General features: G+C 40.5%; 1 protein-coding gene across 1 annotated transcript in view; it reads right to left on the bottom strand.

Moving 5' to 3' along the window:
- Positions 1–6,818: 6,818 nt before the first annotated feature.
- The window catches only part of PCP4 (Purkinje cell protein 4), a 64,954-nt gene continuing 57,930 nt past the window's right edge, over positions 6,819–13,842 (bottom strand). The window contains exon 3 of the mRNA XM_034753114.1: positions 6,819–7,159. Within this exon, the coding sequence (XP_034609005.1) occupies positions 7,032–7,159 (128 nt within the window). The 3' untranslated portion in view covers positions 6,819–7,031. The remainder of the gene's footprint in view (positions 7,160–13,842) is intronic.

The raw sequence follows: 13,842 nt of genomic DNA, 5'->3' as shown, positions 1-13,842 counted from the left end.
TTGACTCTAATATTCTGCCCACCTTGCCCTGGAAGTTCTACACATGAAGAGAAAGCAGAATATTGGCATCAGGATTTACTGTGCAGATCCAAGAGGAGAATTTGAGCTTAATATAAATCAAACTTTAGAAATGTCCTCAAACTGAATCCCCAAACTGAACTCTCTGAATTGTGGGGAAGTTTGAATCCAAATCCAAGTGTTCTTACTGGTTCCGGTCACCCTTAATGGGCTGAACCAAAACCCTGCCTCTAAAAACACACAACTACAACTTTGGGAAAATTAAGATTAAAAAATTCCAAATTTTGCATCTCTGGCCTATCTTTAATAAGGGCCATTTAAATAAGCACATAACACAGAATTCCTTCTCTGACCTCTCTCTTGCACTTGGGGTGGGACAATGATTTCCTATTGGACTATCAGCTCAGCTATGTTGCCTGATATGTTGTGCAGAAGATTCAAGACTCTGCCTATTTCCATGATGCACTCTGACCACTCCTTGCCCATCTGCATAGGGCAGGAAAAATATTCGGTATGTAGATTCTCTTCCCCTTGCTACTGCTGGAAGCAGGGATGGAGGGATATTAACATGGGCATGAGGTGTGTGTGTGTGTGTGTGTGTGTGTGTGTGTGTGTGTGTGTGTGTGTGTGTGGCCCACTCCCCATTATGCTTCCGTGGCAGCTGCATGTGGCTGGATTCAGAAACTGGCCCAAAGAAAGTGAAGATAAACTACAGCTGATTGTCTGGAAAATATATTGCACTGAAAAAAATAATAATCCTAGTTTCAATAAAAATGCATTTGTTCAATACCAGTCTATACACTTTTAAGTTGGGACAGTATTTTTTTCTATCTTTGGAAGTGCTACCACAATTTAAGATTTTGGCTTTGTTATTGTTCTATTATCAGTATTTTATTATCACTATTAATATTTATATAGTGAAACATTTTAAGTGAACTATACTTGAATTCCTGAAATGTTGGTGATTAAAGAAAAATAGCAATATCAGTTTGCCTCAACTCTAAACTAAATTTACCTATTTGATGTATTTCCTGGGGGGCCAGATCACGATAACCTTAATCATGTGAAATAGTATCTTACTTTACAAATAGACCTATTGACTTCAGTAAGGCTATTTATGGTGTAAACTACTGTTCATTGTAAATAATAGCGTCACAGTCTGGCCCCTGTACAACAGCATTAAGTCATAACACATTGAAAGCGGGTAGCAGTCCTCAGGCTTATTTTATGAGTTATTTTTAGATAATCATATTCAGACTTCTCCCACCAAATAATTCTTCATTGCAAGGAGAGACCAGCCAACTCTTTTGAATAAAATAAGTGATCCAAACATTTTCTTAAGATCAAAAAAGTTCATTGGTGTTTCTGCACCTGGCTGAAATAATTAAGTACTAGAAAACACACACAAAAGTGTGATCTAATTAAAATTCCTGCCCAATCTACAGGGTAAAGAGCTGTGGGTAAAGGGTGTTTTCCTGGATTCCTGAACTGTTACAGCATTACAAAGTTGTACATGAGTTAGAAAGATAGGAGAGGTACTTAACAGCCAATACATTCTTTTAAAAATGAAGACAACTGTGTAGAGAATGGGAAAATACTGACTAGACAGTGGGAACACAGAGAGGATCTGGGACTTAATGGAAATGATAGTGAATATGAACCAACAAAGTGACACTGTCATGAAAATGCCAGAAACCATATAGATCTGTGGTAAGGGGAGTATCGCATATAGAATAATCAAGGGAATTATTCTGCTGTGCTTAGCATTGGTTATGTTTCAGCTGGATGACTGCATTTAGTTTCAGGCGCGTAGATAAACTGGCAGAGTTCACAGTATAGCAACAAAAATTATAAAAGTTTTGGAATATGAGACCTGTGAGGAAGGTTAAGGGAACTGGGCATATTTGATCTACAGCAAATGAGTATAAGTGACACAGGGAAGATTTAGGTAAAATACAAAGTAATCTCTATAGCTTTAAGAAAAGTTCAGAATGGAACAAGCGGCCAAAGAAGTGTCTTAGATTCACCAGGACTAGAGCTATTGAAGGGTAGGAGCCCATCTGTCAGGGACAGTTTAAGGGTAATAAAAACAGCAATGCCACATTATAGGAGATGGACTAAGTAACCAACTCAGAGCTGGACTGTGAGCACTAGAAATGTCACAGTTAATCTCAGCTTTCTTTTTAGATGAGTTTCTAGACCTTTTCACTGTGAAGATATAAACTAATGCAACCCAATCACTAGGCTGAAATACTAAATTGATTTTACCTTGGGTATGTCTCCATCTGAATTTTTACTTGTGTTTTTAACACATATTAATTAACAAACATGATTATAATGTCTAGTGTACACAGAACACACACACCTGTCCTGGATCCAACATCTGTAGAGTTTCTACACTAGAATTTACAATCAGGTTAGTTAATGTGTGTTAAAATATGACTAAAATGTCAAGTGTACACATATCCATTAGAATCATAAATAATTAACGACTCCTCTTACAGCTTCCCAGTAATCAACTTTGGTGCCTGTGGCAGCCATGGCTAAAGGTTTCGCAACATTTGAGAGGATCCCAGCTCAGTGTCAACCACTCTGGCAATAACAGATCTTAAAGCTGATAAAAACTGTCCCACTGCCACTGCCTGTAACCTCTGGCCATGAGAGACAACTTTATTTAAAGGACTAAACGTGGTACTGAGACCAGGGGACTCCAGCATTTCAATCCCAGCTCTGACAAAGACTCCCACTGTGGTCTTAATCAAGTCATTTAATCTCTCTGCCTTAGTTTGCCTCACTGTAAAATGGGGATAACAATTCTTACTTATTGTTATTACCTCACAGGAATTTTGTGCTGATTAATGAGATGGGACCTGATCCAAAGCCCACTGGAGTCAATGGGAGTCTTTCCAAGTGACCTTAGCAGGTTTTGGACCAGGCCCTAAATGTCTGTAAAGTGCTATATGTGCTAAAATTCACCAAAATGCACCCAATCCCTCTGGCAGTATGAACCCCCAGTTCCCTTGTTTGTTTGAACAATTTACCCTGAAGAGAAAAAACTTTATCAAATATTGGCAACTACACATGGATCCTAGCACATGGGCAACACTTCTGTAACAGGAAATTGGGAGATCTGAAGATTCCCTTTCAACACACACAAAACACATACAAAATTGTATTTAAAATGAATCAGCTGAGTTTGGTTGTATCCCAAGGAATCATCTAACTAATCTCCCCAAATCCTCAAGCCAGCCCGAAGCATAACGGTGTCATCATAGTAGACAGCAGTTGGGTATTTTTGGAGACTGAAGAAGAAAAACTTGTTTTGAAGACCCACACAAAAAGGGTAAGAGTGGTTTTTAACAAATCCGTTCAAATGATTCTGTGAACTTTCACCCACCCCCCTTATTTACTACATTTATTTTCTTTTTATTCAGCCAACCTCCTCTGCTGTCTGCCACCCTCCTCCCCAATTCATACTTCTGTAAATATCTTTCCTGACATATTTACACTGCTATATTCAGCCAAGATATTTTGGATCAATTTCAAATGTGCTGCAAACTGATGTATTTCTGGCTGAACTAGATTATACAGTAGCTGCTGAAATACATTTCGCTAAACAGATCTGATGAAAAGTCTGCTCTGCAAGCAATCCAAAAGAGTATTTGTTACTGCCTATGCACTGGGTACATATAGTTGAAACTATCTTTCCAGTTACTCAGTCTCTTAACATTGCACCTTTACGTTCATTGGGCTTGATTCCCTGGCTGATTCTAGATGGGTCACTTTATACTCAAGAAGGTGAATGTCAAAAAGAGGTGCCATTTGCATAGTCTAGCAAGGCTTGTGGTGATCTGCATTATATAAGATGTACAAATACAATGGGAGACAGGCATATTTTTTACTGCTGCATCCAGAACAACATGTCATTATTAATCATTAGCACATGGAGTGAAATAAGCACAAACAAGACACCTGAATACCTCTTACTTGGATGCCAGAACTGGGGCCTGAACAGGATATTCAGGAACACTACCACAACCACACATGGGTTGCAGGCTACTTTGTGGGATAACAGGGGGATAACTGGATCAGAAGAACCATTGGCCATAATGCAAGTGAGGCACCCAGGGGTGGCAGCTCACCAGGGTCCCATAAGGCAGAAGAAAATGTACTACTGGCCTGAGAATGGACAACATGTGCAAGCAATCCAGGAAGAAAATTAATAATGTGGAGAGCACTTTGCAAATCTAGAGGACTTGCCAGATCCCTCATAACAGGGAAGAGACAGGCGTAGGTGTAGTAAACATAAGGAAGTTCCTTTATTGAGGCTGCTGGGCCCACGCAGACACTGCAGTTCCCCGGCTGTCTAGCTCACAGACACAGGAAGATAGGTCGTATTACCGCACAGGATCTGCCTAAATTCTGATCTGAAGTAAACAACCATGGAATGAGTAGCTGACTATTCTACAAGCCTTCCCCACTGAAGTATAGGCTAACAATAAAACATTTTTACTTTGTCCTAACTACACTTAACCAGGCATGTACACCGCTATAATTATAAAAAATAAGCTGCTGGGTTTTTTTTTTTAAATGACTTAAGCATTTGATCCCTGTCTCCATGGCATTGCTGATTATTCACTGATGAGGTTGAGTATTAACCATTTAGTGGGGCCATCTCACAGGAATCATTTAGTGTTGCAGTCTCTGGAGCTGCTTATGGAAAGATGGTATCTTCATCATTTCCACCTCGTGATTGGCTGGAGGTTTTATGCATTGAATTCACAGTTAAAATCCCACACATGGCAAGGGTCTAGATCCACTCAACCTACTGTCTACTATTACGTTATCTTCGACCCATTTGTGATAGGTATTTTTTGGGGCTGATGTCCTTCTATTCTCTCAGCTCATCTGTTGTGGAACAATCTTTCAGATTACCTGTTGGGACCTGGGTATTTCAGTAGCAACATAAACATAATTGAGATATTAACTATTCTCATCTAGGAAACTCCCAGGGCAAGTGAATTAGAGTGCTCATTTGGTGTTTGGAAGTAAAAATGAGATACAAATGAAAAGTATAAGCATAGCCCCAAGTATAGGGTAAGTTATTGGCTGAATATAGGTCATGTGCTTCAGAAAAGTATGCCTATGTCTGCAAACCCCTCCCACAATAGCCATATTTGCCTACTGATGGTACAGTTTGTGACAAGGAAAACCTTGTTTAAAACTCTTCTGCCTTGAACATGAGCAAAGAACCAATAAAAATCAAGAGTTAGGTGTTAGAATGTTGCCCACATGGATGGGAATCTGCAGTGAAGCTGTGGTATAAAAATACTCTGCTATAAAAGGATCGTCTGCATCAAAGTCTGTAGCAATTAATCCAAATGTCATTCTCTCACGCCTTCTTGATTGTTCCATTGTGTGTGCAGACTTTATTTGTGAGTTGCACTCTGATCTTGAAGCTGAAAAATAATCCTGTTGCCGAAAGGCCAGTAATCCATTTACCAATAGCCCTAGTTGCTGTGATTCAACAATGAAATGGTTTTCATTCTGCCCCAACCATATGATGTCAGATAAAGAATAAAAGCCTATTGCTTTGCCCATAGCTTTTATCCAGTTAAGGAACTGTTACAAAGTTTATGCTATTTCAGATGACATAGCGCACCAGGTTAATGCAATCCTTCATTATTTTATTTTATTTTATAAAGACTTTTGACCTAAACAAAATGGTATTACCACAACCCAAAACCCATTACAATTTTAAAATTAACATCCTGAGGCTCTTATTATATGATGTGGTGTACCTTTTGAAAGATAAATGGGAAGTCTGTGTTCTCTACGTTCCATATCCTGAGATTACTAGGCTCATATTGGCAAGTTATTTGTGAAATTTCTAAAGGAGGTAAGCAACGGAAAGGCATCAAAGCTAGAGACAAAATATGATCTTGTGGTTGAGGCACTGAACTAGGATTCAGAAAATCTTAATTTATTCCTGGCTCTTACTTACTTTGTCTGAAAAATAGTGCTTCCCTACCTTACAAGGGTGCTGTGAGCTGTGAGCGTTTCATTAAATGTATTAATGAAAAGCTAACATACTTCACTGATGGTGGGGAGGGAGGGATGGTCACATGTACCTAGAGAAAGAGAAAACTGTAGTGGGAGGCAAAGCATATGTTGTGGTTTACTTAGCAAACCATGGGAAAATATAGAGGGTCAGGAAAAATACATTCATTGTTTGGATAGGTAATGAACAGTTATAATCAGGACAGAAAGAGTTTAGAGGGGAAAATCTCCCTCTACATCAAATCTCTGAATGTGTATGTTGTTGGTGGGAGGTGAAGGGGGAGGGTTATTTCTAGAACTGTTGACATCTGGCATAAGCTGTGTAATTCTGACCAGTAGGATCCAAATGGGGATGTATTGTGTTCTCTGTTTTCGATCTTGGGACCCACTATGGGTGGTGATTTCCTCACCTAAACCATTTTATCATCTGAATTGTGAGACAAAAATAAATGGCTCACCTGCCTCCTCCATACCACCTCCTGTCTGTGATTTTTCACTTTCACCTCATTGCAGGAAAAATCATTTTATTGTCACATTTGACTGGCAGCTGGAATTCTCTAAATGAGGTAAGCAGGGCTCAGACCTTTTTTCTCTTCCCTCAGCAAAAATCTCATAATATACGGTGCTACATTATGTCTCCAAGCTGTAAGTGAAGAGGAAAATAGGCATCTGGGCTGGATTTGTTTGTAACACTGTGCTTGCTGGATTAATATAAAGACAGATGAAAGAAGACACTTTAATTACTTCATCCTAACTTTTTATTACAACATCAAGTAAAATGGTGAATTACAGAAGAAAAGGGACTGGAGATCACAAGGATGAAGCCACTCACAAGCTCATTGTTATATACCTGCCAATAGGGTTTTAAATATTCTGTACATGCATCTTGGTTTTATTTATTAATTTCCTGACAGATCACCTCAGAACTACCACTTTAAACTACAAGGTAGTTACTAAGACTGGGATCCTGCCTTTTTCTTCTGGAATTTTCTGAACTGAGACTGTATCGCCACTGCAGCCCGTTCTGTCTCTGGTGCGTCCATGTCTATGTCAAAGTCCTCTTGAACTTTCTTCTGTCCATCTGTCCCGAGAAAATGAAAAACAAATTAATATTAATTTGAGAATATGCTAACCAACTGCACCATGAGATGGAAGTCGCTCCCCCCTGTTTCTCTCACATAGTCTGTCTATGTAGCCACAAAGGCTATTCGAGAACCAGAAGGCAACTGTGACAGAGTGTTGAGCCCCAGCAGCTGAACTAACAGTCTGGTCACAGAAAGGCCAACGCTCTAATTGGTGCTCTAACTATAGCAGAGCTCTCATTATAAATAAGATCTATTTATTTGGTGTCTGAACCAAAAAGTTTTGTTTTGTTTTCAAGGTTATTTTAACCTTTAAAAGTATTTGTAATAAAACTGGCGTAAAATTTGAAATGAAAAGTCGTTGTGAGTTGAAAAGTCAAAATATTTTCTTTTAAAAATGTCAAAAGGAAACATTTTGACTTCTTTGGAATTTTTGTTTTGAGGGGTTTGGGAGTTCTGACTGAAACAATATGGCGAATTCAACATGAACGTGCACAGAGTTTCAACCTGCATTCTTGGGAGATGACAACAACAACAACAACAACAACAAAAAAGCTTCATCCAAAAATGTTCACCCTGCTCTATTTATAAAATGTTATAGCCAAACTTAGCACCCAGTCCTACAATGAACTGCATGCCAGTGGACATCTATGCCTGCATGAAGCCCCAATGGCGTTAGTAGGGCTCTGGGCAGAACCAGGGGTCCACTCATTCAGAACAACTTGCCTTGTCTTGCCTCCATCAGTAGATGGTGCTATATCCTTATCTTAGCAGTAAGCTGTTGTCTTGTATATTATGTTGTTGTTGTTCTGATCTGGGGTGGTTAGCAAGTTTAGTCTTCCTGCCTGTGTGTGCTGGAGTTGGAACTGGAACGTGCAGTGTCCAATAAATCTCTAATTCTATAAGTGAGTATTACAGAACTATCTATTCCATTTCCAGAACAAACACTAGCATGTTAACCTTCTTTTGTGCTGCAGAAAGCTATAATCAATAACCAGTACTAGATGGATAATGAAACTTTGTCAGACTCTTCCTGTAAAGAGGCGAACAATCCTTGTACCCACCGAGGCTTCCCAGCTAACTCCTGAGAAATGTGGTGCAAGTGTAATTACTCACAAATGCCTTTGGCTAACTTCTTTCTTTATTCTCAAGTCTGTACCAAAATGAATGATGACAGCACGGGAAAATGGAAAAACATTAGATTTTCCTCCCAAGCCATGAATACAAAACAGCCCTATGAGGCATTAAAGCAAGAGGGTATAGGGAAATACACGTTTCAAACAATGTTAGAAAATTAGAGAGTTAAACTTAAGAGTTCCAGTTCACTCTTTGCTCTCAGAATAGCTTCATGTTGTCATAAATGAAGCAAAGTTTGTTTTTCATTTCCTCTAACAACATTTGGTATGAAACTGTACTGGAGCATGGACTGAAAACTATAAATAGTAATGACACTTCAGATCTTAAGTACCACACTCTCTCCTAGTCCCAGTAAGGATCAACAGGAGTTACAGAAACGTGGGTAGAATATACCCCAACAAATACATTGTTTTCAAGGATTGAATTGCAGTACTTAGCAACTGGCGCAACTAAGGGATGGGGAAGAATGTCATCACCCCACAGAAAGCTAGCTCATATAGGCACTTTGCCTCCAGTAGGGTCAATACCTCCTCAAGTGGCCCAGTGCTCAGAGGACTACACAGGCTGCACCATTCTTTATGCTTCCCTGACCCCAGTCTGTTAAGCCAGCCAGTACAGGCCATGGTTAAAGCAGACCAAAACTGAAGTGGGGAGCTCCTCATTTCTGGTCCCAGGGATGTTACATCCATGTGGTAAAGGGATGGTGCATCATCTTGTGTGATAGGACAAGAGAATACCTGGCCAAACTCCACAGCAGTTCCCAAGAAGGCTCATACCCTGCCAGAGAGTGTGGGTTTGTGCACAGAGTGTGGAGCAGCACAATAGGCAAATCATGGTCTTCCCAAAGACTCTCTCCATTATACAGGGCCAGGAGAGCTGAGAGAACTGACAAGACCATCTGTTTCCCCTGGATTCAGGCTAAAGGAGGGAAGCCAGAGACAGAGTTTCCATCTGTCCCTGGAATAGAGGGAGAGCTGGAGGTGTCAGACAGCTTCTTTCCTTCTCTGTCCCCCTGGATGGGAGAGGGAGCCAGCAGGACAGATCTTGCAGCTGAAGAAAGGAGGCAGATAGGGGTCTCAACTCAGACAGTTTTTCTCCCATCAGATGCTGGTGCTGATCCACCCACTGGCAGGAAGGGTTAGAGCCCTATAAACTCCCCAGCCAGGGACAGCACCTCCTGCTCTTCTGATGCAGGACTGCAGATACTCCTACCTGATATGTCCTCATTTTACCAGACAGTGAACAGGCAGGAGGGAAACTTCATGAGCTCTTCCACGCCCAGAGAGAACACTGTTTCTGGTGTTAGCAGAGTCAAGCTCTGTTCCAATATGCTCCCCCTTTTCCTTAACCACTGCTCAGCATCACTCACTAAAAGATACCGCTGAGCTCACTGACTCAGCAATTCTACCTTGCTGTTCTCGGTGATGTTAGGCTCCTCTGAACTTGATTGATATCAAAGCACGTGCTTCTGTGATTTCACCATCTCAGCAACTCGAGCTTCTTGGGGGTAATTTCAGGGCACTAGTTTCTGAGAGGGCTCTCCTTCTATACTTCTAGTTTGGTGGGCTGATGTCATGGCTCAGGCCTTTATGAAGTCACCAGCTCAGTAGCTTTAGTGAGTCAAGGAAAATATCTGTGAAATTACTGGTTACCACCAATCTTGCTTGTTTGCTTGGTCAGAGACCAGGTTTTTGTGTGGTTACTGCCTTACTACCTCTACCTTATTGGGCTGGCTTTATCGTCTATCAGTTCTATGGGTCAGCTCCACAGTTGCCAACTTCCACGCAGTAAATAAACACTCCGACTTTCACAATAAGCCAAGAAGCAAGCTAATCCCATTTCAAAACAAGTCCAAAACAAGCCAGTCCCTGAGAACCCCAAAACTCTATGTGACTAGATCCAGCCGGCGTGCAGTCTGGGACTGTGGTGGGCCCACTGTGCACCCCTGACTCTCCCCGCCCCTTGCCCCTGCTTGCTGGGAGCGGATCAAAAAAAAGAAGCAACAAGCTACAAGCCAAAAACTAGCCAACAAGCAACTCACAAGCCAATTAAGCCAAAAACAAGCCCAATTTCTGTTTTTGTTTCATGGGTTTGGCATGTCTGGCCAGCTCTTTTAGCTTCCTGAGTTGATATCTAGGCCCAGACCTCTGAGAAGTTACCTATTCAGCACCGCTGGTTGGCTGATCTGATGTCAAGACACAAAGTTCTGTGAGCTCCATGGCTCAACTACAGCTTGCTGGGCTGATGTAAAGAGACAGCCCTCTGTGAGATTCCTGGCTGATCTTCTCCAGCTTGTTGGTTTTATGTGAAAGACCAGAGTCCCATTCTGGCTCAGCTCTTGCCTAGCTTGCTGGTATAATGCCAAGACATAGGCCTTTATGAAGTTATTGCCTGTGTGAGAGGAATGTGGCCCTATCTACTCCTTACCAACTTTGAGGCCACAGCTGGGGTACTGTGCCTTCACATCTCTGCAGTTGTGTTAGGTCGGTACACAGATTTGGGGGTGGGGGAGAGGAATGAAGCTGTCTCTCCCAACCCCTGTACAATGGCATATCAGAATCTAATTCTAAAGATGTGAATCAACACAATAATTTCATTATTTTAAAAGAAGGACATTCCTACCAACTAGCTCAGGAGTTACAGAAGAGCTTTCCTATCTATGCATTTAAAATTCTACAGGGTAGTGTATACACGGATATAATTTTGTTGTAACCATTCTACTTGGTGAGATGGAGTTTTCTCTGCATGTCAATATATTGGTTCTGATTTCCTTAACTTATGGTATTAATAATTTTACATTTTCAAGTACCACTTTCAAATCTCAAAAGTTCTGTTTGAGAGTATGAGATTGGGTTTTATTTTATTTCTTTTGCAGTGGTTGGTTATTTTGAAAAAAACAGGTGCCTGAATGGTATAACTTCCCCACAGTAATCACCACCTAACCCTGAACAGCAAACCCTAGAACCTGCATCTCTAGTATGACTGCAGACTCAATGTGAAGAGAAATAAAGGTTGTGACTAGTGATCAGGTTAAATCTACAGCTATTTATCTGACCAGCAGCAAGCAACTCCTTAATATCCCTAGAAACAAGAGGGAAAAGGAATTAACATCTGTCTGTTAAAACTGTAAATTATCGTTTGGTATAAAGATTACTTTATTAGTCAGCCAGAATCCTTTTTTCCCTCAGATTGACCTTTACTTTGGTAATGCAGTGTTTTTATCTCAAATGTGAAAAATTAGTTTTGATGTAGGGCAAAGATGGTGGTTCTTTTATGAGTTTAAAAATGTTTTTTTCAGCATAAGGCCTTTGAAGTGTCTGATTAATATTTTTCCAGTTCTAAAAATGTTAGAGAGCAGCAATATTATTTCTGACACAAGATAAATGCAATAGCTGAAAATTATGTATAATCGGATAAAATATAATGAGACAGAAAGGAACAGTCATAAAGATAAATTTACAAAATTCTATTTTAAACTAATATCTAGCCTGCTAAAGATGATTTTCTTCAACAACATGGTGACAAATATTGTTTGTACTGAAACATTAATATTTTAAGTCATTTCTTTCTTCAGCAATAATTATATTGATGCACCAATTATAGACTTTTAAAAAGGCTTAGAAATATGAGATTGTGCTAACTGGGATCTTGGAGCGATTGTGGGTGTAAAGTTATATAATTAAAATACCAATACAGGGATTCTACTTCATGCAATGATGCCCACATAGAACATGCCAGTTGGAATGACCACCTCAGGCTTCTAATCTAATCAGATCTTATTAGCTAAGGTTATGCCTGATCAGTCCTCAAGTGGCTAGCACATAGGGAAAACTCAGGGTGCCACAGGAAGTGGTGTTGATGGTCATGTGACAGCACTCCCTCTTCCTTCTGAATCACTACTGAACCAATTCCTGACCAGTAGGTACTATGCTGTTGAAGGTGTTATACTTATGATGATATGAAAAACTAAGGTCCTCCTGACCACTTTTAGTCAGCTCAAGGTCCGGTGAGACTCTTTGCAGGAATATGAGCATTAGCCCAATGTACTGGACAAGTTTAAACTAGGAATTTTCATGCTGCCTTTTTAAATTCCCTGCATTATACTTTCTGTTGAAGCTGTTGTACAGTATTGCTGTGTATAAATGAACAGCTACACTGTTCTACCATAGAACTGGCTGCATTTCAGTAATGTGTGAAGTGAACCTCCCTCTCACCCTACTCTGGTGTATTGTAAACTGCATGAAAATTACAAGCTATCACTTTAAATGCAAGAAGTTTCATGGTCCTTTATGCATGCTAAAGGGGTCTGTAGGGATGTATGCAGTCTGGGCCTAGCAACAGTCTGCCTGCAGGAAGCCAGCCTATAACGTTTCATTAGCGAAGAGTGAGGCTGAATGGAGACTAAGTTGAACAAGAGCACTGTTCTGTACATGTTGCTGAGTGTCTTCCACCCTAACTTCCCATGTTTCAGTTTTCCTGGCATCCCATCAAGAAGTCCCTCCAGGGAGCATGGGCTCTCTGGCTTCAGTTCCATTGATCATGATACATGAGTCCTAATTTTACAAATATTTTTACATAAACACTAAAAACAAATTATCGACACCCATCCCCCCACTAGCATCCATAGAGGACACTATGCCGCTCACACTGGGCAAAGCTGGAGACTTTCCACACAAAAATGTCAATGTCATATATTGGGCACAAAGTGGAATGACTTCATTTGTAATGCAGTTGTTTATGGTTTATGGTCTGTAGACTGGAGCGACCATAAACATCCACTGGAGCTGGCATGTCTCTGACTGCTTTGATCTTGTTGGGATCTGCTTTCAGTCCCTCTGCTCTGAGCAAGCATCCAATATATTCACCTTCGCTGTTTGAGTCACATTTTTTTCTAGGCTAAGTTTTATGCTCTTTTCCCCATATCACTGTAGAAAAGTTTATAGTCTTCTGTCATGGTCTCGTTCAGCTTCTGTATCATTGCTGCCTTTCCTACAGTGAGGATAACATCTGCAAGTTGAACAAGTGGAACTTCATGAACATTTGTGCTCTGCTCTGTCCATGTGCCTGAGTGGCTCCCAGCCTAACTCCCTGTGTTCCTTCCTGGTGTCCTATCAATAGCAGTCCCTCCAGGGAACATGGGCTTCCTGACTCCAGTTCCATTGATCATGGTACAGAGAGTAAGGTGGGTTGAGTTGTTCCTCTGTCTTAGGGAGCAGCCTGCTTTGTTTCTCTTAGTTTTGGGTTCTTGTGTTGAATGTTGTGAATTCTAAGAAATAAAGTAGGGTTATGTTGCAACATTCCAGCAAGAGTATTGTATGTTATTTAACTTCACTGTGTATCTATTGTGAAACGGAACATATTCTTTAACTGATTAATATATTATTTCTATAGTGGTAGTGTCTAGGAGCATTAGTCATGGACTGGGACCCCAATGTGTTAGGTGCTATGCAAACACAGAATAAGTCTCTGCCCCAAAGAGCTTACAGTTTTTATGAAGTGCACTAATACTTTCAGAATGTAAAGTTTAAAAGTAAGACCTTAGTCC

Source organism: Trachemys scripta, chromosome 1, assembly GCF_013100865.1.
Source record: "Trachemys scripta elegans isolate TJP31775 chromosome 1, CAS_Tse_1.0, whole genome shotgun sequence".
In the NCBI taxonomy this organism is placed as follows: domain Eukaryota; kingdom Metazoa; phylum Chordata; order Testudines; family Emydidae; genus Trachemys; species Trachemys scripta.
The sequence above is the reverse complement of the archived record's forward strand: the minus strand, read 5'-3'. Positions and strand labels throughout refer to the sequence as shown.